Genomic DNA, 25,567 nt, shown 5'->3' with positions numbered 1-25,567 from the left:
CCTGGATGAAGTGAAAGCCTTAACAACGGAATTCAGGTGATCTGAGATCAACTGAATTTGCTGTCCCCGTGCATGTCAGTGATGTGGCTTCTATCTATCTATCTATCTATCTATCTATCTATCTATCTATCTATCTATCTATTCTAAACCCTAGATTCCAAAGGGTAGTATATAGTATAGCCCTTCCTTTTTCCACTCTATACTAAAAAATGTAATATCTTCATAGAAAATAACCAATCTTCAAGCTCAGATCTCACAACTTGTCACAATGTGATGCAGTTGCCAAGTTATAGATCAGCTATTATTGCAAAAAATTAAAGATACCTAAAGATTTACTGATCCCCAGTTAAGAGGGAAAGTAACTCAACTAAACTCTTCTGAAGACGTCACATGGGGCGGTGAGACTTGACTGTCATCACAATGTCACAGGTTTGACCTAGCTGTTGCATTGCATCCCATCATCATACTAATCTTTAGAAGGATCATGACTCACACTGTAGTATGTGAATACCATTTTAGGGTGGATTTATACTGTGGTGTGGGAGGTGACAGTCAGACAGTGTGATCAATAAAAGTGATCTGAAGCCCTATTACTGCAGGTGTGAGACTATATTCTCTGGAACACTGGTTCCAAATGTTAACTACACTGTCTGCATTTTAATTGTCACCTCCCAGATAAAATAAGTTCCTTGGCCACTAATTCCCTGTGTTTCTCCATCCTGCAGAACATTAATGAAACATTCAATACTATTATAGTCGCTGTCGGAATGTCCAACACAGTTACTTTTCAAGAAATGCAGATACTGTAACTTGTTCCAATGGATCCAATGTACGTAGTTACGATTTAGTCACAACCACTTTCAATCTGGCGTCTCTAGTTTGGGTCTGGGAATGTCATTGTAGCATTTAAAAAATAAATCACAAAATAATAATCACACCCGTGTGAAGTGAGGGGCGCTCTTATCATCATACATCAGGAAATCGCAATTTGCGTCCTCACTTTTGTCTTCAATGTTCATTGTCAAGTCATAGCACTTTCCCTAGCCTCGAAGAGCTTGCAGGCTTATGAATAGGCAAAAGTGTTGTTAATGTAACATTGTTAAATAGTATGTTATGTAGACGGATGCCAGGTCATTGTTGTGAACTATGAAATTGGACATCATGAAAAAACATAACAAAATGGAATTATGCAGATATAGGTTTCTCTCTCACGGTGATGATATACTGTGCTATTTGTTCTAGTCTGTTTCTATGCTGTTTTAATGCTGCTCTATACTACTGACCAGATAAAACCAGATAAAAACGGATTACCGTATATGAATATTACTTGGCAGCTGAAACTAATTATGATTGGTGGCTATTAATGTTAGATTATCTCCAGTGATCATTTGTGCACCAGCTGCCAATTGAAACAACACATCAAACACTCTTACAAGCGCAGTATCAGTGGATATGAGCTTCACTCCATCCAAGACAAATATGACAGACATAATATTGTCAGCAAGCTTGCAGACACATCAAAGACCCTCCTACACTTAAGATCAGTTTAACGCACATCTCCAAGCAAAAACTATGTATTAATATCACAATGCATAGATTAATTACGTAAACACTACGACTGTATCCATTCAACTGACAAGGACCTGTCAAACCGTGGTGCTGAGACATACTACAGAGCAGAGAGCACAGTGAATATATTTAGGAATGGGAATCTAGCAACTCACTTTTTACTGCTCCGTATCAAAACTTTTACTTAGATGAGAAGACCATATACCAACCACAGACTGTTTGGCTGTGCAGCCACAGAGTCACTGGCAGTAGGCTGCTAAATAGCTACTGTACGTCCCATGGACAATCAGGCTACACCAATGTACACCATGAACACTGGTGCTACATGACAGTTTGGATATCAAGACTGTGCGCACGTGCACGCGTGCACACAGACACAGTAAATGTACATACACAGAGACGTGTAAATATAGTCATGGACACACAAAGCGCACACACAATACACACATGGATAACATTGTAGAAGTGGGAATCATGCACGCAGCACCGTTAAGCACATTAAGTGTACTGCGTAGATTTTATTACTTCTGATTTGTGCTCCAGTTGACTCAATCTATTCCTTTTATGTTTTTACTTTTTATTCACTATTATTTCTTTTTAAGTTCCTTTAAGCTTCACTGGTTTCCCAAAAATAGGCATTTCAAAATGTAAAAGGAAAAGGAAACTACGGTAGCTACTGTTTTTTTAATGGGAGTTGAGGAGTTTAATTTCCTCAGCTTCACATGGAAGTGTGATGTGGGAGGATTTCAACAAACAAAGTAGATAAAAAAAGAGAACAGTGCAGTGCAAAATATGCAGCGTAAAGTTTGTATATCACATGGTGTAAGTCTGGGATGAGTTCACGAGCGAGTCACTGTCGTATATAGAAATCAGGCTTTATTGACTATTTGAAATGTATTTAGAGGATAAGGCCCTTGGGATGCATCGTTTTCGAGGGGGGTTCTCATTGGTTTTAGTGTTACAGTACAATATTACCTCCAGGGCTTTGAGTCGTTCGAGAAGAGGCCTGCTGTCCTCCAAATTCTCCCCGACTTCATCTCCTCCTCCTCCTCCTCCATCGCCTGGTGAGCTGGGCCCCTCTGCTGTGTCCCTTGCAGGGCCCTCTGGGTTGTCCTGCTGTTTCCACATCTCCTCCAGGAGTTTGTCCTGATGATGATGATGGTGTTCAAGTTAAGTCAATCTTTATTTCTACCACAGCAACCAACCATTTCTGGATCAGGGCCCACTTGGTCAAATCTTGGAAGTGTTCGCGGCCCACCCATCTGACCAATTAACCTACGTCAGACGGGTGGGCTGCATGCATTTAGTATGTTTTTTTAAAGGATCAATCGGCTTAGATTAATCGAAATAAGTTCACTCGCGCACACGCGCGCACACACACACACACACACACACACACACACACACACACACACACACACACACACACACACACACACACACACACACACACACACACACACACACACACACACACACACACACACACACACACACACACACAGGCTAAGCCTCACTAATCACATCATAAACTTGTCTCAGTAGTGCAACTAACAGTAAACTTCTATGTACATTTCCTGAAACTTGGAAAACATAAGTGAAAGAACTTTCTCACTTTCTCTTGTTAAAAGTTCCTTATATCCTGTGTGTGTGTGTGTGTGTGTGTGTGTGTGTGTGTGTGTGTGTGTGTGTTGTCACTGTTGCAAAAGGGCAAACTTGAGTAAAGGTTGAATTAAACAAGGAACCACAGACAATAGTAAACATGACTAGGAGGTAAAACCAATGTAAGGCCTCTGGACAAGCACAGCTTGTTCCAGATACACATCATATCCCCCGCATCCACCCTTTCTGTGTTGTACTGTACCTTGTATGCTTTCATGAGGTCCAGAGGGTCGACTTTGGACCCATCCATTAGGTCGTGGCTCTGCAGTAGAGATCTCACCGTCTCCTCCATGCTGCATTGAAAGACAACAGGTCAACTGGTCACAATATTGCCTTATAGTGGGGGGGGGGGGGGGGGGGGGGGGGGGGACTGTAAAAGCTAGTAAGTAGATTAGAAGCTGTCTGTCAATGTGTATGACCATTTGTCCACCAGAGGGGGCTGAAGACAAACAAATAAACGTGGCCTGAAACTATGCACACCTCCTTGTATAACTACCATACCTCAACTAGCGAAATTAGCTGATCTACAGTAGAAGCTTGTAGAGATAAGCTATTCTCAACAAATGTTTGTCGAATGTTTGCCTATTTTGGCTGAATGGTTATCCATTCTTTCAGAATTTTTGCCTATAACGACATGACCAGACTAGGGATGCTGAAATAAAGATCGTGGTAAATTACTATGAGAACCTACAAAACCTGTCAGTCAGTCAGTCCGTCACGCCACCATATATGGCCATCAGTCCTTCACGCCTCACAACACCTCATGTCACCATATATGGCCGTAAGTCTGTCATGCCTGGCCAGTACAGAATTCGGTCTACACAGTATATACTGTATCTGAACCCATGCCAAAGTGCCATCGCTCACCCAGCAGTTACTGGTTTTATATGTCAAGGTCAAGGTCAAGGTTAACCATCAACACAACACAAAGATCATGAGCTGCATGAACCCTAGTGCCCCAGTCCCTATTCTGGGGCGAACATTCTTCGAAAATAACTGATCTACGAGCTCAAAACATGTCGCCACGCTATGCATTGTGAGCTTGTAGATTGGCTATTTTCGGCAAAAGAGATTTGGTCCGGAGGGAAAAAAGGAGCTTGCCTAGTATAAAGCTCTGGGGGACCCCTGATGTGCTCACTGCTCAAAGTGAAAAATCTACTCTCTTTTTAGTTTATATTGCTCTACTAAGCAATCTTCGTTCCTACTCTCACCTATGGTCATGAAGTGTGGGTCATGACCGAAAGATAAGTTCGCGAATACAAGTGGCCGATATGAGTGGGAGGAGACCCCCGGGGCAGACCAAGGCGCAGTTGGAGGAAACACATCGACTCACTGGCCTTGGAACGTCTTGGGATCCCCGGGGAGGAAGTCACTAATGTTGCTCTGGAGAGGGAAGTCTGGAGCTGTTGCCCCCGCAACCCGACTACGGATAAGTGGTTGAAGATGGATGGATGGATGGATGTATTCTATTCGGAATGTACACTCACATATATTAGGGGCTGTATAATATATATGTACAGACAGATTGTTGCTTCATAGGCCTATTTGCAGTAGGATTACTGTACTGTACATTACACGCTTTGCTGGCAGCAAATAACCCATTCTATATGGAATTATTCTCCACTGTACCCATCCATTATGTCCACATTCAAAAACCTCTGATGATTACACAGCCCACAATGTATCATCTCTATAAACACCCACATTGATGGAGCTGACATTTGTTCAAAAGGCTTATACATACAGGCCGCCTTGATGAGTTATAATAATTGCTTTCCCCTCAGAGGTGTATATGTCTGATGGAAAATGACCACGCAATTTGTTATGTCGCCCTAGCTGACATATTACCCTTGATGCAGGCGGCTCTGCTGTTAGCGCCATTAGCATTAACTGGGGTCCTCCCTATATGTTCCCCACTCCCCCCGTCCCCTGAAAAAACTCAACCAAAAACAGGTTCTATGTTCCCCACTCGACCATAGAGGATGTGACTGTGGACAGTTCAGATGTCCGCCTACCTGTGACATCTATAGGGCTTGATGATATTGAATTTTGTCATTATTCTTCATGTCATGTCTATGAATTGATTGCATATAGGGCCAAAATGGAAACCAAACCATGACATTCTTTTGGTGCTATCCCATTTGGACAAGTTTCTTCATATAATTGGTTTGCACAACACACTAATGATCATGATAAAATAGTAAACCCAATTTCTACTCGGCTGTGGACACTTCAGAAACCTGCCTACCAGTGACATCGTCAGGCGTTATATATATATTACACACACACACACACACACACACACACACACACACACACACACACACACACACACACACACACACACACACACACACACACACACACACACACACACACACACACACACACACACACACACACACACACACACACACACACACACACACACACACACAGGGGGAGTGGGAACATAGAACCTTTTTTGGGGGGCAGGGGGAGTGGGAACATAGAGCCTTTTTGGGGAGGGAGTGGGAACATATAACCTTTTTGGGGAGGCAGGGGGAGTGGGAACATAGAACCTTTTTGGGGGGGCAGCCATGCTACCGTACATTTTAGACTTCAGAATGGACCCATATTTAGGCTGTGAAAGGGGTCTATAGCGGAGTATAAATCTGGTTCTGTCTGATCTAGACATACTATGATGAAGATAAGATAATGCCCACATGCATTTCATCTTGTTGTATCCATAATAATCACAAGATCTGTATTCATCATTATTAGACCACTACCGGTAATACATGGCACATCTTCTGTCACTGCAGATTCAGAAGTTACATTATCATGATTATTATTAGTTCCACAAACACCATCATTATCGCCATCTCAATCATCATCATCATCATCAATAACAACAAGAACTACGTCATCATCATCATCATCACCACCACCACCACCACCAGGAGAATGAACATCATCATCATCATCACCACCACCAGCAGCATCAACAGGCCAGCACTGTGTTCAAGTTTTCGCTAGCCAGTGATCCGTTATAGAAAGTCTTTGAGCAATGGCATCTAGTATCTCATGCGCAGGCAGGATGTCATAATTCATCTGTACTTGCATATATCGCTCAATGTGCTAGATATAATAATTGAGGTGGTTCACAGCTCAGGTCTTGGGAAGCCAGAATACAACTCATGTTTTATTCTGACAGGTAGGCTACTTAAATCAATTCAACTGGTGTCTCAGGACAAAATCCTTCCCCGTTTTTAAAATGTGCCACAGTCAAAGTCTGGGGAAATTCCCACATGTGGACAGTAACAATATTCTGCACAATAACAGAGACCCTGCATCACATTATGAACACAATGTCTGGCTCACTGCACTCAATAATGCTTATAACTAAATCATGATGCCTAGGAAAAAGAATAAGTTATTTTTGAACTGCATGACACTCACCCCATGCTGTTCTCCCACCTGCACGGAAGCTTTAAGGAGGCCTACAAACCACAGCTCCCAGTGGTCTCCATAGCTCCATCGTGTGTGTGTGTGTGTGTGTGTGAGTGGGCACTGAGAAAGTGGGTCTCGGGGATTCGCTCTCAGCGGACTGTGTGGGGAGGAATGCTGAGCGCGGAACGTTCCCAGAAATGGGAAGACGAAAAAAAACAAAACCCCAACCACCCACGCTCGCTGTCTCACTCTCCAGACGTCCCCGGTCCTGTGTCCCTGTCCCATGACTCTGGCCTGGCAGGGGGGGGAACAACTTGAGGTCAGTGCGGCCGCAGACTCTGTCTATGTATTTGGGCCTCATTCCTGGAGTGCCACAGAATGAATGCTGGATGTTATGTTGTCTTTTCTCTAAATGTGTTAATGTGTAACATGATTGGGCTTAATGTCACACTATGTATGGAATGCAGAGCCTCGGCACAAAGATGCTTTTGTTCGCCTAAGTGTTGTTATTGCTTATCCGTCATGACATATTTCCCGTACCTTAACAGAGATAAAATGGCATCTGGTTTGCATTATGGATGTGATTTCTTTGTCCCAATGAGAATCATCAGTTTTTTTTGTTGTTTTTCAAAGATAAACATGATTGTAGAGGTGACAGCCGTGTACGTGTAAAGCACTTTTCAACACAAAGTTGCAAATTGATTCACACATGCCCATCTGACCAATTAACACGTCAGACGGGTGGGCTGCATGCATTTAGTATGTTTTTTAAATGATCAATAGGCTTGGATTAATCGAATCAAGTTCACACACACACACACGCACGCACACGTACACACACACACACACACACACACACACACACACACACACACACACACACACACACACACACACACACACACACACACACACACACACACACACACACACACACACACACACACACACACACACACACACACACACACACACACACACACACACACACACACACGACAAATCACTGGGACAATTATGTAGGCTATTAATTTGACCAGGTTGTAACATGCAGAACTACAGTATAGTCATTACAGATCATAGCAGATCAGGCATTATCCTGCTTTGAGCATGTTTATGTTCTAGATTTGTGGATTACCTGTTTTTAATCATGGGATAATGGAGAACAAAGACGACCCTGATTGATGGAATGTTACTGCCCACAAAGTCTAAATCTGTTTTACTTTTAGGAGTTAAATGTGCAAAACTGAAACAACGCTTGAAATGATTTGTTTCAGTAGGTGACAGAAAGAGGACAGACAGATATGTTGCCAGAGTTCAGTGTCCTCATAGCTATACAATTGTAATTCAACTGCGTGCGTGCGTGCGTACAACGTGCAATTTAGCACTGTTACATTCCCGTGCGTACAACGTGCATGTTAGCACTGTTATATTCCCCACATTTTTTTTGTTTAGTTTAGTTTATTCGCACAATAAAACAGTACAAAAAAGGTAACATCAATAACAGAGAAGTGTGTGCAGGTGAGAAAAGAAACCCATGGAGGGCTTATATGTGGTTCTCACCAAAGATAATATACAAATAGTAATATACAAATAGTAAGGAGACAAACTAATCAAACATAGGTATGGAAAATAACAATAACAAAAAACAACAAATTATTTACACTTGTGTGTGTGTGTGTGTGTGTGTGTGTGTGTGTGTGTGTGTGTGTGTGTGTGTTTGTGTGAGAGAGAGAGAGTGCACGCATGCATGCACGCACGCGCAAGCCTGAGTGTGCCTATAGTGTAGATGCATGTCTATCTGTGTCTGAGTATGCACAATAAAGCTACATTACGTTAGAATCAAATGGAGAGGTTTGCTTCAAGAGGCTGGCCCTCAATCTATGTTTAAAGTTACAGAGTGAAGATGAGGAGTTGGCAATAAGTATGTGTGAATTCCAGAGTAAAGAACCTCTGACTTTTATGGAGAACTGTCTGAGTGGTACGGCTGAAGGGAGGATGAATATTATCAGATTGTCTAGTATTATAATCATGAACTTGGTCTTAAAATATTCTTTGAAAGTTGTAGGAAGCATATTTGGAAGGTAAGTGCATTTATAGATGAAAGAACAAGGCTGTACTATGTTAATGTCATAGATAGACAATACATTTAGATCTTTAAACAAAGGAGCAGATGGAGCCAAATAGTAAGAAGAGGTAGCTATTCTTACACATTTCTTTTGAATAATTAATAATTTGTGTAAATTGGATGGATATGTACTTGCCCAAACAATATTGCAATAAATGAGATATGGATAAATCAAACTGTAATAAAGGGTTAAGAGGCAAGCCTGATGAACCAGGCCCCTAATTCTTCTGATGATACCAAATGATCTTGAAACTTTGTTGGTTACTGTATGTATGTGTTCTTTCCAAGACAATTTTTCATCCACCAGGATACCTAGAAACTAATTTCAATCCCACCAATAGATCTTAGCTCTATGATGACAGTATTTTTTGTTTTTGCTCACAAAAACTATAACATTTGATTTATTTACATTTAGTGATAACTTATTAGCAAGAAACCATTCAGATAGCATAGCTATGCCAGAATTGGCTTCCTTTATGAGAGATTCAAAAATGTTGTGAGTTCAAATCAAATTCAGCAAACATGAGAACATTGTAATGATGTTTGGTTTCATAGTCAGGGTTAAAAAGGTTCAGGTTGGGGACAGGGCATATAATCACGGTAAGGGAAAGGGATTGTGAGGTTAAGGTTACTTACTACTGTAGGTTGAGGTTGAGATGGTAAATGTGTTTTGTACCAAAAACCACTATGAACCTGTGATCATGATAGCTTTTGTATAAAATGTAGAGCACACATTGCACCTCAGAAATACAGTAGTCACATATTATTGTCTATTGGAATCATATCATAATCATTACTAGTTACTGCATTGAAAAAGATGCATGTACTGTGGTATGCATGTACTGTATGTGGGCATATGTGCACAGGTACACATTATGAATATGTGTGCATACAGCATGTGTGCATGTGTTCTCAATTTGTAATTTAGGCATTCTCAGATGGCACAAAAGTTGTGTGAAGCTAATATCTGTGCTACAAAGACAGACATCCCGTGGTAGAATATCTAAGTGTCTGGAAAGGGGTGTAGGACTGGATCATGTTCTGAAGGAAAGGGAAGTGTGCCGCGACATCCTGGATTATTTGAAGGGGTCTGAGAAAGCATGCCAGCAGACCAGCAAAGACAGTCAGCAACAGTCAAGCCTGGACAAGACTAGAAAGCCTAGAAAGAATGGATCTGGACAGAGTCCTTGGTGAGGAATGGTGGCGATCATTCCGGATGCGTGCAAATTTACAGGATTGAGTGATCATTACAAAGTGTTACCTTGAAGGGCAGCTGACTGTCCAAGACCACTTGTAACGATCATACAGGGGGCAGAACTGCTAGACAGGAAGACATTCCATTCCACTCTTCAAGTCTCTTCAGGTTCTCATGTATTTCAGCTTTGATAAAGTCAATCTATAACGTTACATATAGCCTGTGGCGCTTATTGTTATTTGATGGCTACTGTACGTCTCCACTGATGCTTCACATGAAAGGAATCTCCATTGCATTATACTGGAGGTTTCATGCAGTTTCTCCATGACATTTTGCCACAGGCTACACTTTCCAGAAGCCTCTGACCCCAACTCATTGTGCACAACACTGTGTGAATGGATGGCCTAGTTTCACCCACACAGCGAGTGACTCAACCCTTGTCACCGCTCTGATGACGAGCCAAACGGGTAGGCGAGCACCTCACCGTGGAAAACTGGAAGCCCATCTGTTGCTCTCTAGGGTTTCCATTACTGTATAGCTGCAGCACTACAATACACCCGAGTATAAACACCTGAGCCTGAACAAGACAGGCAATCTTATTTATATCAGAGGGGTGGTTGTACCATAAATGTAATGAATGGATGTGATTCATGGCAATGCTGTGCTTCCTATTCAAACACTACTCAATCCATGGAGTCTCAGTGGCGCATTTTGTTCAATACAGAATAGTGTCTGCATGTGAACATATAAGTACCGTTCTTCCAGGGGGTCCCCAGCTAAATGAAGAAAAGTTTAACTACAAGAATAGTGGAATCTATAACATGCACCAAGTAGGGATGTCAGATTGAAAGTGATTAATTTCACCAGCTAGAGAGCATGTCCTCTTTAACAATGACTAATCATATCTCTTTCTCTCTCGCCCTATATACTTTTTAAAAAATGTTTAAAAAAAAATGCAGGTCTATACAAAATAATTGGGGGGGGGGGGGGGGGGGCTGTATCACACACAAATAAATACACAAGCACGCACAAAGGTCTGTGTGTGTGTGTGTGTGTGTGTGTGTGTCTCAGACTGCCACAACAGCTGCGTTTGCTTCCCGCGTTCACACTTGTATATAGGTATCAATTTGGGGGCGCTTGACATGAAAATGTTCGACAACTGAAGCGCTACCTCTCTGTTTCATACCTCTACTAAACTCCATTTGACACCGTGGCACAACATTCCTCTGGTAAGCACGGCGCCGTCCTGATTAGCAAACCAATGACCACCACCACCACCACCCTCAATGTCCATCATCATCTCTCTACCACATTTCCTCAACGCGTGGCAAATTAAATCACTGACACTAATCACCAGAGCCTATAATCTCACACTTCACTGAGCACAGGCAGATGGGTTCAGAACCTGGAGTGCGAGAGGGCTCTCAGCTCAGCAGTCATTCTGCAGTTGGCTGGACATAATGCCAGGCTTATTACTACCCCTTATGAACCCGCTGAGAAGTACCAGCCATCAATAAGAGAGGAGACAAACGGGAATGTCAGTGCTGGAGGCAGACACTTCATATGAAGTTTCTGAGAAAGAACGCAAGAGAGAGAGAGAGAGAGAGAGAGAGAGAGAGAGAGAGAGAGAGAGAGAGAGAGAGAGAGAGAGAGATGAAATTTAGATGTTATTTAGACTGATGCCAGGTTAATTTGTTGAGCTGGTATATAGTTTGTATAGTTTCAAATATGTACAGAATACACACTATCTTTTGACATTATACTTCTTAGACTGATGCTAGGTTCTTACGTAGTTTACCTATGATCCTAGATTACTGATGCACTACAATGCGTCTCTATGCATGTGCATAGTATGAATTAGTATGAATTTTATGAATTATAGGCTTGGGGGTATTACTCTCGCTGGTGTAGCTACAGGGATAAGAGTGCCACAGTTTGACGAGCATAATATCATAATCCGACAGATTATGATGGAATTAAAACAGAGATACATCTGCTTATCTCTCACTCCTCCAAACTGGAACACAAAACAGAAAACACTGACATGAACTGTCTGGAACCAGTAAACAACAATAAAAACACACTCCTCTCATGCCCTCACATCACCTCCCCTGTCCTGCCCTCTCATATCCTCCTCTTCTCTCCTGGCCCATCCTCTCTTCTCGCTCTCCTCTCCTCCTCAAGACATTTAAATTGTACTTTGAGGATAATCTGTCATTTTGGGACCAGGTTGACCAAATACCTGTAGAAGCTTAAAAATCAAACACACCTGAGAACTGTTGCCATGGATACAGTTCAGTTAATTGACTGCAGTCCCCCAGGTCTCCCTCTAGGATAAACCTATATACCAACTGTCTTTGTAGACACTAGCATATCTACAAGCTCACAAGTCACAACACGTTTGCTGAACTTTTCCCCCAGAATAGGGATGCTAGGTTTCAAGAGGTTAAGGTTAAGGTTCAGAAGACTTTTATTAAAGTAGGGTTAGGTTTTGGGTTGCTATAACCTGCTAGACTTCATCAGGGCCCCATGAGCAAATACTACGACATACTGTATCTATACTGGATATACATACAAAATTCATAAAGATGGGGTAGCGGCTGTGGCTCAGGAGGTAGAGCAGGTCGTCCAATGATCCCTGGGTCGGCGGTTCGAATCCCGGCTCCTCCTGGCCATATGTCGAAGTGTCCTTGGGCAAGACACTGAACCCTACATTGCCTCCAATGAGTTGGTCGGTGTGAGCTCGACCACCATTGGTGTGTGAATGTGGGAAGGGAGGACGCTGGCGTCGACTGTTCGCCACATCACCTCCCAATGTATGAATGAATGAACCATTGTAAAGCGCTTTGAGCACTTGGGAAAGCGCTATAAAATGCAATTCATTATTATAAGGAGGGATCTGAGAAGCTAGGATGGTTGGGTTCTAATTCTCTTCTCTCAGTCCCTCATCTTAAAAGTATGTCACGCAAAATAAATGAGTCAGGGTGGTCATGGGTGCATCCAGACAATACCAGCTGTGTGTAAACTTGTAAACATGATGTTAACTTATACAAAGTATGTGAGTGACTGACAAAAGAGCTGATGACATACAACTCGCACGCACAATGTATGTCAGTGACTGACAAAAGAGCTGATGACATACAACATACAGCGCTCGCACACCCACGCGCACACAGACACAGACACAGACACACACACACACACACACACACACACACACACACACACACACACACACAGTGTAAAAATATGATTCACCACTGCCATCTGGTGGCGGACTCAGAGATGAGCTAAAACTATAACCCCAACAAGAGCAAAAGCACTTTTCCTACATGGTGAATGGTAAATTGTGCATTTATATAGCGCCTTTATCGAAGGCGCTTTACATAGATTGTGAAAAGCAACTTGGGACACTCAGGCATGAAGGAAGCATGCATGAGTTCAAGTCCGTTGCTCTCCCCATGTCCCCCATATATGGGGACTAGGTTGGCGGAGGGTGTGTAGAGCCCAAGATCACATTCGATAATTGACACAGGGGAGACCGGGTTCAAACTGGCAACCTTGCGGCTACCATCCGGCCACTCTACCCCTGAGCCACCGTCGCCCTGCAGAGGGTGGTGACACAAAACAGGGTTACTATAGGGTGTGGTCACACCTAATCTGAGTTCACAGTTTTATTTTCCCGCCAAACTTTCTCAAACAAACTCCCAATGCTTTTCAATGGAAATCCTTCTTTTTGCGGAAATCCGCGAATGGCGGATTAAAAACAAACTCAAAGTCCCATTGGATTTGTCGCATAGGCACAATTAAAGTTCTTATGGTACATTCTCACAGGGTGATCATTGTTATGTCAATGGGAGATGCCCAGTACAATCACAGTCTTATGCTGATCATTCGGTGCTGACCAGTACAACCACAGTCTTCTACTGTATATAACTGGGAGTTGACCAGTACAACCACAGTCTTCTACTGTATATAACTGGGAGCTGACCAGTACAACCACAGTCTTCTACTGTATATAACTGGGAGCTGACCAGTACAACCACAGTCTACTACTGATTATAACTGGGAGTTGACCAGTACAACCACAGTCTACTACTGTTTATAACTGGGAGTTGACCAGTACAACCACAGTCTACTACTGTTTATAACTGGGAGCTGACCAGTACAACCACAGTCTTCTACTGTCGGTCAGTGGGAGCTGACCAGTACAACCACAGTCTTCTACTGTCGGTCAGTGGGAGCTGACCAGTACAACCACAGTCTTCTACTGTCGGTCAGTGGGAGCTGACCAGTACAACCACAGTCTTCTACTGTCGGTCAGTGGGAGCTGACCAGTACAACCACAGTCTTCTACTGTCGGTCAGTGGGAGCTGACCAGTACAACCACAGTCTTCTACTGTCGGTCAGTGGGAGCTGACCAGTACAACCAGTCTTAAGGCGCATTCATAGTCCAGTTTTCCGTGAAGAGGTGACCACCGGAAACTACAACATGACGTCACGCCGCGGTGGTCACCGCTCACACAACACATCTCTGTTTTTACTAACACACTGGTCACCTCTTCACCGCAAACTGGACTATGAATGAATAGGCCTTCATCAAAGGAGATCATTTCACATGTTTCTCACAGCTGATGTGGGATTTGAACATATAACCCACCGGTCAAAAGCCAAGCTTCATCTGACACAGTTTAATCACAACTGCACTGCACTATAAGCTTCACATTAAGCTTCTCTCAACTGTAAGTAGAACACTAAAGTACCACAGAATAAGAATTCCTTCATGCATGTAATGCAAACACAGGTACACACACACACACACACACACACACACACACACACACACACACACACACACACACACACACAGACAGACAGACAGACAGACAGACAGACAGACAGACAGACAGACACACAGCAGCAGTTTTAGTAACCATAATATGGCTATTGTATTAGTCAATAATGCTGTGTAGTGTGTATATACTGTATATATTTGGATTACATACATATTATGTATCTATCATTGTACTACTTACAGTCAGAGTCTTGTAAAAAGGATAAAACATTTATGTCTTGATCAATGCTGTGTACAATCACAGTCAGCACAAATCAAGATGCATTTCACAGGAGCCGCAGTTGTCTATTCAACCCAAGAAAATGAAAATGCATTCCCCCTGCCAAGAACATTCTTAGAACAAAAGGAGAACAATGATGTAGAACAATGGTTCGCAAAGTGGAGTTTAGACACTTTAGACACTTAAGGTTAATCCCTATTTAAATAATGTGTTGTGATGATACAAGTTGTGACCTCGTACTGTATCTTGTATGTCGACAAATCTCTTATTGGGCATCTCTGGCACAAACATGCGACCGTGGCCAAATACATATTATTTTATATGAAAATGTTAGAGAACCACTGACATAGAAAAATGTGTTTACATTAATGTTGCAGTACTCGGCACAATCACAAGTTTACTGTTGATGTTTTGTGTGTATCGTGTAGCCATCATGGAATGAGTCTTTTAAGGTCAGTTCAAGAGTAATGAACTGAACAGCATTTGTCTACTGTATGTATGTAGGTGTCTTGATCCAAGGGACTGTCACTGTGCCACATTAGAATTATTCATTATCTCATTGTTAATCAACATTTTTTTTGTCTCATGCAGATCAGTGGTGTCTGGTGTGAAGGATGTTTTGAAGCACAGCTGATCATAGTCAACACATACTGTTTGCTCAGACAGTATGACTATGCTGCAGCACATACTGTAGTACAGGAGCCCCCTCTGGTGGCCAAGATTATTAATACATTTCTTTAATTAATTGCCCTGAATTAATAATTTCCCTGCAGATAGTGCTGTTGGATTAGTGTCAGCAGCTTGGTTTCAACCTACTCATTAACACAACCTCAATGTTCTCACGTGTTCTATTTTTAGATTATAGCATGATGGTGGTGTTGTTGGATAGCAGGCCACAGAAAAAGACGAGTCAGAGTCTAGATGGTGTCCAACACAATATGAAATATACGGTCGGCCTAATATGCTAAATGTTTATGTGTCTACTTTGTGGAAGCATTCGAACATAGTCTTTCATTCATTCCATCCATGGTAGAGCAAATACACGTTACAGATGTTTCTGTGAGGTATTCACATATTCTGCAACATATGAAGAATCTGGTCTAGTAAAGTACATTTGGAAAAACAGGTAAATCACCCTATATTGTAGCCTATACGGAAAATTACGTGCAGCCCTTATTGGATGCATGACATAATATGTATGCCTTGAATGTTACATAGTCGCCTGTCTCCGTGCAGATCAATGAGCCATCCATGAGTCACTAATGTAATGTCACTCAGAAGCTACAGTAGATGTGGATTTGCAGTAACTATGAGGCATTACATGGTTACCATTAGCTGTAATGAGAACATGATTATTATAAACCATAAATAAACCCAGAGTTTGACGTCACACCGTTTCATTCATTTGATAACTGGCTAGCAGCCCTCCGAGATCACCCAAACCGGCATCTTTTATGTATTTTCATTCATTAATAATTTCATACTACATTTGAATTGACTGTCGTGCAAAAGCAGCCGAAATAGCCAATCGGCAAGCTCCAAAATGTGTTGCACTGCTATTTTAAAAATCTATTTTGAAAATGCCCAAAATAGCGACACCAGGTGGAAAGTGGTTAAGTTGGTCTGTGAGTTTTATAAATATGAAACCATTGAAAAGTATTAACAAGAGCTTGTGACAAGAATATTATTAGTCAATACTTTGTCATTTGTTCAATAGGCCAGTAGTTCTCAAACTGTTTCATGCCAAGGACTCCCACATTGATTTGTATTTGTTTGTGGACCTCCCCCTCTGAAAAGGTATTGTGCCCGGAACACCCAGAAGAGAAGATTTATGTAAATAGTGTCAAAATTATTCAAAATGTACCACGCAGTGAACACTTTTTCAAGGTTTTAAAAAAAAAAATCAAAAATAGCAGATGTACCTACAAGCTCGTAGCACGGCACAAAGTGACATGCTGTGAGCTTGTAGTACATCTGACTCCTGGGGGTCCCTGCCCCGCCCCCCTGAAGGACTTCTGGGGGCCCCTGCCCCCTGAAGGACTTCTGGGGGCCCCTGCCCCCTGAAGGCTGTGTAGAAAACTCATAGACTTAATCATTTTCACGTTCAAGGTTTCCACTTGACAGTGATATTATCCACCTATGCTTACACAATTTTAATATTTTTCTACCTTAATTTAAAGATGGAGTGCCGTGATTCTTGTACTTTTCCCGTTTTGTATGTGTCTATTAGGGCTGGGTATTGCCAACAACCTCACACGATCGATACATATCAGGATACAGAGGCCACGATACGATGTGTCCTACTAAATGTACCTTTGCAGAGTCCTAGACCACTACTGTAAAAACATGCGACTACTCAGCACAATTCAGGAGCCACTATTGTAAAAATAAAAACATCTGACTACTACTCAGCACACTTTGATTCTAAAGGTACGTTCAGACTTGAATTGAATGTGAGCGCAAAAGAGAACATGCTCTATATCGTGTTTTATCTCTAATGAACACAGCACTGCACATAATTAATATTAATATTCATACACCATTATGCCCAGGGTCTAACTACTTTAAATTCATAAAACTACATGTCCTCTGTACAACAATAATAAAGTACTAGTCCATATACACGTTTGCGGTATACGGTGACATCACACAATATGTATTATATTGCCTATATAGGCAACCACACTCCCCAGGATTGCATACCGTATCTGAAAACGTACAATTAATTACTAGTTACTTTGTATATACACCAAAATACACCGGTAAGCTGGTGAGGAAATGTTTGCCTCAGGCTAGGCTAATGGCCTTGCTAGGCTCCCAGCCTTTGGGTGAGGAACACCCAAAATAGCTGCCACATTTAGGAGGGGAAAGTAGTGCAGTGTAAACAGTGAAATTAAATGTCTTCCTTTGGGCGGGGGTAAATTGGTATAATCAAGGCAGCCGTGCAGCCTGAGGCATTGATGTTGGAGAGAATTAGGACAGGGGAGCGTGCTCCATCCAGGCCCCGTGGGCATTCAACGAGTACATACTCACATCCTGCTGATAAACACACATCTCCATCATTAGCTGTAACACACAATGGGGGAAATAAATTGTGAAGTAAACTTGTGTGTATCTGTGTGTGTACAGTGTTGTATTTCTTTTCTTTTCTTTTTTGATCAGTGGGTCTGCAGGAGGCTAGCCATCTATGAGTGGGTCGGTGTTGATTACTTGCATGTTCTGATGGGGCTGAAACATTGCCCACATTTTGAGTAATATATGCCATAGATATGCCACATCACAGATTACTGTGTGTGTGTGTGTGTACATTCCATATGTGTGTGTGTGTGTGTGTGTGTGTGTGTGTGTGTGTGTGTGTGTGTGTGTGTGTGTGTGAGAGAAAGAGAGGGAGAGAGCCTATAACTAACCAACTACTATACTACTGTAACTAACAAATCACTCATGCACTTGTCAGCCAGCCCTGAGTCGCTAGTTCCCGGTTCGATCCCTGGCTCTTCCTGGCTCAGTGTCAAAGTGTCCTTGAGCAAGATACTGAACCCCAACTGCTCCTGATGAGCAGGTTGGTGCTTTGCATGGTTGCCTCCACGGTCTGTGTATGAATGAGTGGATGTAATAGACGCTTTGGGAAAAGGTGCTATATTAATGCAACATGTAATGTGTTGACAGCTGTCTCGTGGGATGCATGACATAACAACACACTGGACCGCTGTTAAAAAAACAGCTAACTAACAAACTAACTAATGAAATTGCTTGGTTGCTTATTCACTCACACATCCAACTGATCTATTCAATGTCATTCTGTGAATCTTCTTTTTATTTGTAATATTCATGGGATAAACACAAGTATTGTTCCTCTTTAAGCATCATCCTTCATTGTTTCACTACAGAAATAGTCTTTAGATGGGATATATTTAGTACAGTTATATTTATCAAGGTGCAGACAACGCATTACGAGTTAAAACAAATCCTGTCGGGCTCTGAAGTAGAGCTGTTTGTCCAGTTTTCAGTTTTTCATGTGTTTATGTATGACAGTACTTCATTAGACACCCTGAAGTCGTTTTTATGTGCCATGGTGTATTAACTTTGTATTTAGGGTTTCTTCCTGGAGGCTGATCACCCTTGACAGTCAAACGGGCCAATGAATTAAAAAGCAATATAGTGACGTCACACTATCAGCCCCTCCCCTAACCCCTCCCACTTTATCATACAACAGCTGTGGGTGCGGCTTCAGTTCAGGTGGATCACCACCCATCACCACCCACCAGGCAAGCCAGGCATACTTAATGAACTGGTGGGCGTGTCCACATAAAAGCATGATTTTAGCAAATACTGTACACTTTTTTATATTATAACAATACCTGATGATCATGTTTTAGGGTGGAAAGAAATCATGGCACTCCATCTTTACACATGCATCCATCTATCTATCCATCCATCTATCAATCAATCAATCAACACACATGCAATTTACAACACTGCTTCAGTAAAACAACTTGATCCTCTCTTCAGAAGCTCCACTAGAGCAGTAAGGGTTAAAGCTGCAATCCATAAGCTTCATGTCCAGCTCTCCCAACGGAGAGAGATATAATTACAACTGTAACACATCCGGGTCTCCCGCATGCAAGACTAAATTGTCACCCCCTCCAGCCAAGTCTGCAATCTTTTGCAGACTTGATTATATACATTATTAGTTTGAAATGTAAACAGCATGTGGTACAAAATAGTATCTATTCAATTCACCACACTCTCCTTCCAGTACCATGTCAACCAGATCACAAACACTGCCTTTTTACACCTTCATAACATCGCCCGCCTTTGTCTTACAAGTGCTGAGACACTTATTCATGCCTTCATCACATCACGACTCGACTACTGCAATAGCCTCCTATATAGTCTTGCATAGCCGGACAACTATTCCACAATCTCTGAATGCAATATGACGGACGCATTTGAAATTGAGAGAGGCAACAGTAGACTACTTTCTATATAATAATAACAAATATAGCTGCACATGAGCAATATGAGCGCTTAATTAGCTGGTTGGAGACTGGCGATGACGTCACTTTCTTTGAGGCGCAAGCCCCTCCTATGCCCAGCTTTCCGGGTTTGTGTAAACACAAACATTGGCTTGTGATTGGCTGATCACCCCCTAGTGATGTTTTAATTGGCTGAGCAAAGTACATATTGACGATAAAAGTCAGGGCAGAAAAGTGAAGAATTTGGGAAACTATATTTGGGCATGCCTGACAAAGAACTCAGGGCCCCTGAACCGACCCCCGGTTGTCCAGAACCGCCTCAAAAAGGCCTCTGCCCAGGCTCTGGACAGGGCCCCTGCCCAAGGTCCATATATGGAGCTGGCCTCTGCCCTGGCTCTGGACAGGGCCCCTGTTCAGGGTCCATATATGGAGCTGGCCTGCTCTGACAACACAACACAACACTCCATATTTTGGCACGCCTGACACAGAACTCCATAAGCTGGCCTGTTCTGACATCAGGGCCAGACCCCCTCGAGCTTAACTCCCAGGTCACTAAATTAACCTGGGGAGACACAGCCTTCTCATTTTCTGCCCTCAACACCTTTTTAGACTACCTAATTCTAATACCCCTTTTCCACCTTTTATTTCTATAATAGTTTTCGTCTGTTGTTAGTGTTTAGTTGTTAAACTTGTATCTAGTGTTTTAATAAAGTTATTTTTAATTTTGTTTCTGTAAAGTGACTTTGAGTACTTAAACAAATATTATTATTATTAAATGTTTCAGTGAAAGCGTACTGTACATACTAGTGTAGAGAGCACTACCAACCACTGCAGATGTGCTAGTTGTAATTGTATTAACATGCTCTACCACACAGATTGGTTAAAATAAACATAGGCCTATATTCATTAAAATAAAAAATAAATAGCCTTGCACGCAAAAATGTCAAATTTGTCTTTTACATGTCAAACTAGGGTTTTTTTCATGATTTGAATCCATTAAAATCCATAGTTTTGCACAAAATACACTCCTTGGGCTAAAAGCTGCCATAACCACTTTCCCAAATGTGCCCAAAATGTACTGACCTCATCACAGTCATGATGTCTATAGCCGTTTTTAGCCCAAGGAGTGAATTTTGTGCAAAACTAATGCTTGGAATGGAGTCAGAATCATGAAAACCCCCTAGTTTGACATGTCACATGTTACTTAAAGCAAAAGGAAAGTTTGACATTTGTGCCTGCCATAGGATGTTAATGGTAGAGTGACAAGAAACCCCTATAAAAATTGCCCAATACTTCCAGCCGGTCAGCGAGTGGATTCATGAATGTATGTATATAGACAATATTTTAGGCTAATAAAAAAAGACTATATAGCAAATTTCCGACCCGTCCACCTCGGCTGCCGGACTAATTACTCACTTGTCACTTGTCCTCAAAGCAGATTTTCTGGAGATTCAAACCAGCAACCATTCATCAGTCCATTCTAAACCACTCTGTAACCTTGAGGCTACAGTTGCACAATGGTCATATCCAGTCTCCCAATCAATTGCATTAGACATTCTGCTTCATGGAGTGGATATAGTCACAGACAATATCTATTTACTTGCCCTAAGCTACTGTACATCCACTACTGTTTAAAGGGGCCATATACTGTGCATTAAGGTCAGGTCAGCCATGTTAAAAGTCTCTGATGTTCTGCTACTGAATTATTGGATGGGCACATTTCTGAGGCATTCAGCCAACTAGGGTTGAATTAGCTAGGGAGAGATTTTGCCTCTGATTTTGATATCCCCCCTATGGTCATTCATTTTTATGGCCGGTGGGGACAGATGTTTTAAATAATACATGCATTTCTTTTTGGGAAATGTAGACTGTTTTCTATTATTTTCTATTTTACAAAATCAAACACTGCAGCCAACACTCGACTAGTGATTACAAGTCTAATCAAACAGATTTTCAAGTTGGCTCTGATTTGTGTGGTTCTCAAATTGATGCATAATGTATTAGGGCCATATGGACCCCCATTTACGCCAGTGACCCCCATAAGATGATGGTTGTTGTTAGATTAGCTTTAGCATTAACTATGCTGTAGTTGGGGAGATAACATGGAGAGAGTGAAACCTGTTAACCTGATCTGAATAGTAATTCTTTACCATATTTCTACAGAGGGTAGATTCATTGCCTCTAGTTGACCCTGCATGTCTCAACTTGTAGATAAGAATCCCTGGCTGGTAGAAAACAAAAACCAGCTGGAGCATCTGGCTTTTTTTTATTTTAATCGTTTAATTCTTCTAACAAGGGATTCCTCTTCCTCTTTCTCTTCTAAGAGCACTGGGCCACCGGCTGAATTGCACAGTGCCTCTTCTGTGGCCACAGCAGAAACAAAGAATAAGTCAACATAAAAGCAAGCAGATGCAAATCTATTTTCCTTTCTTGGATTTGTTCTTTCACAAATAAGATTTGAGCTCAAATATGTAGCCATCTACACTCTTCTACAGCATGGTTGAATGGTTGACTTTGTAGCATACACACCAGACCTAAGTTGCTCAAATTAACTGAAAAGGTTAAATGAATGGTTAAATAAAAACAATGGTAAGAAGGTACACTGGGCCTGGATGCCAAGGCATTCAATATGGTCATCAGTGTTGAAACTTGAAAGCAGCATTGACGTCCAATAAAATAAAGATGTACAGTAGCGGCAGGCGGCAGCAGGATTGACATTTATGGAATGCACGCAAAAGTAACAGGTGGGTGGATAGTGGACGACTCGCCTATACTGCAACAGATGATCAAAAGCCACACCAGTGTTGGCAATTCAATACAAACAATGATGAATTCAATATAATATGCAACATTTGCCATGTTTGTTGGAAATTATTCATTGTCAACTCACCACCCTAAGATAGCATTCACCCCTGTATGTGACCTGACACGCATGTGCGTGTGTGTTACAGAATGGACTCACGCATCTCTGTATACAATCAAACATCTCACAGACAATTAGACATGGACAGACAATGCCTGTCTAGTGTCACATACTAGAAGTAGGCTATGAGATACTGGGCTTTACACATTTCCGTTTCTTCTTTTCAAACTAACATTAAAATCAAAATCAGCAGATGATTGGCCATCAGTCCCGTCACTCAACAGCGTCAAACAACAAAAATGGCTGCCCCCACTGCGGTAACTCGCGACCGTATCACTCTGGCTATTAAATCGATCTATGATAAATAGTTTCTTTACAGAAACGACAGGTCCCCGGGTGGTCTGCGGAACGAACGTGGCCAGGACCCCCAAGAACGTGCCCAGGGTGCCGGCCCGGTTCTGCCGAGCCTCCCTGTGTCCAAAACCGTGGATAAATTACAGAGTTACCGTGTGGGGGTCCCCGGGTGGTCCCCGGAACAAACGTGCCCAGGGCTCGTACTGTAGTGTAGTCTGTGCCACTTTACGCTGTGCTGTACTCTACTGGCCACTTTATGGTGTGGGTCCATGCTGGGACACGTACGTACACATACACATACATACGCACATAGCTGCGTAATGGCGCATGTGGACAGGAGGAGCCGGGATTCAAACTGCCGACCCACGGATCATTGGTCGACCTGCTCTACCTCCTGAACCACAGCCGCCCCACCCCCGGTAGGTTCGGAATGGCTCCTGTGTCTCTGTGTTCGGGTAATCACTAATACCCGAGTGGACCCGGTGATTGGCTGTCACTAGCCTTGCGTAGCGATACTAATATTACTGTGGATATAGTCAGTATTAAATAATTTTCTGCAATGTCCCGCCCCATAATTGCATACTGGCCCCTGGTTGGTTATAGCCTGGTTCGATTGTATTCACATGACCCACACTTCATGACCATAGGTGAGAGTAGGAACGAAGATTGCTCGCTAAACAGAGAGCTTTGCCTTCTGGCTCAGCTCTGTTTTTGTCACAACAGTGTGGTACAGCGATTGCAATACCGCACCTGCCGCTCCGATTCCCCGGCTGATCTCCTTCTCTGTCCTCCCATCACTTGTGAACAAGACCCCAATATACTTAAGCTCTTGCTTTGGGTGTGCAGACTAAGTGCAATACGCACAATAAGCGCGTATGTTTGGGGTCTGTTTGTATGAACAGCTGCAATACCGCTGGGTGACCTATTCACACTGAGCACTATATATCTGCAACCAGCCATCGGTGTTGTTGAGCAACCTGCACCGCTCAGTTCACACGGGTGTGATTTTTCTTATTGCTTGGCACAGCCTTATCGCTACTTGCAGCTAGATTTGACACTTGTTTATGTGGCTGCAGGTGTAAGTGAGATTTAAAATAATCTCTACAAACGAGATGTACTGTAACTAAGAAGAAAGCAGTAATAGATCAAATGATCCTGATAAACACATATGGGCCTTGGGGTAATTCAAATCATGGGTGCATTATAAGTCCAACTACATAATGCATGAGTTGGGGAGAAGAAGGTGAGAGGAAAATGAATAAAATGATTCATTTCTATATCCCATTCCTCCAAAGTGTTTTACAATGTGCGTTACACTCACCCATTCACATACTGACAGCAGAGGAAACAATGCAAGGCACCAACGTACTCATTTGAAGCAGTTAGGGGTTCAGTGTCTTGCTCAAGGATACTACAATAAGCTGCCAAAAGTACCCGGGGATTGAACCAGGAACCTTCCGATTCCAAGAGAGCTGCTCTTCCTCCTGAGCCACTACTGCACCTGGGAAACCGTGATGCCGTGAGTGTAGCCATAGAAATGTTTCATGAGGATAAAATAAGGAGTGCTGAGCATATATTCTCAGTTATATAAGCTCAGTCATGCTTCATTAAGTGGTTGCATTACACAGTAAGACAGGCTGCTGACAGCGACACTGCATCTGAAGTTCACAACATTAGAACTGCATCTAATTACGGTTTGAAATAAGTGGGGTTTTGCCCTTTACTGACCTATTGATCCACGTACTGTCCATCAGCTGACGGCTGCATTTTGTATGTTAATCTACTAATCAAGTGATGGTGCTACTGTCAGTTACATTTATGTAGATGTAAAATTATGAATTGAAAAATTGATCGACAAGAAATGAATCAGATAGAATCGATTTAGTATTGTGTCATGTTTACAACTTAACCAAAATGCTTGTGTTTGTTGAATATTAGCAAAAAACAGACCCGGGCCGCCGGTGTGGTGGTCCGGGCAATCTAGGCAGCAATGCCAAGCCTGACAGCGTCTTGCGGGCTCGAATCCCGACGACCTCTGCTGCGTGTCACTCCCCATCTCTCTTCCCATTTCCTGTCAGTCTACTATCCTATCAATAAGGGCATAAAAGCCCCAAACTAATCTTAAAAAACATATGTGTGAACACATATTTGTTTCTGTATAGTAAGTAGCTTGTTATGAGCATGTATACACCACCATTCAGTGTATGGTCTCAATTGAACTTGAAACCCATTGATTTGACTAAATCAATGGTTAGTCAATGGTAGTAAGAGAGGGACCACCATCCTGACTAAGAATGAACCTGAGGACCATTG

At 42.3% G+C, this 25,567-nt stretch overlaps 1 protein-coding gene across 3 annotated transcripts in view; it reads right to left on the bottom strand.

The window, feature by feature from the left end:
- LOC308330567 (nck-associated protein 5-like) overlaps nucleotides 1-25,567 on the bottom strand; it is a 65,025-nt gene that overhangs the window by 37,168 nt on the left and 2,290 nt on the right. For all 3 annotated transcript variants that reach the window (XM_080785489.1, XM_080785491.1, XM_080785490.1), the window contains exons 2-3: nucleotides 3,434-3,524; nucleotides 2,545-2,715 (exon numbers count right to left, since the gene is read on the bottom strand). In XM_080785489.1, coding sequence (XP_080641615.1) covers nucleotides 2,545-2,715; nucleotides 3,434-3,524 — 262 coding nt within the window. The remainder of the gene's footprint in view (nucleotides 1-2,544; nucleotides 2,716-3,433; nucleotides 3,525-25,567) is intronic.

Source organism: Protomyctophum bolini (assembly GCF_963924005.1).
Source record: "Protomyctophum bolini genome assembly, chromosome: 16".
Classification (NCBI taxonomy): Eukaryota; Metazoa; Chordata; class Actinopteri; order Myctophiformes; family Myctophidae; genus Protomyctophum; species Protomyctophum bolini.
This window is presented reverse-complemented; position numbering and strand designations above follow the sequence as displayed.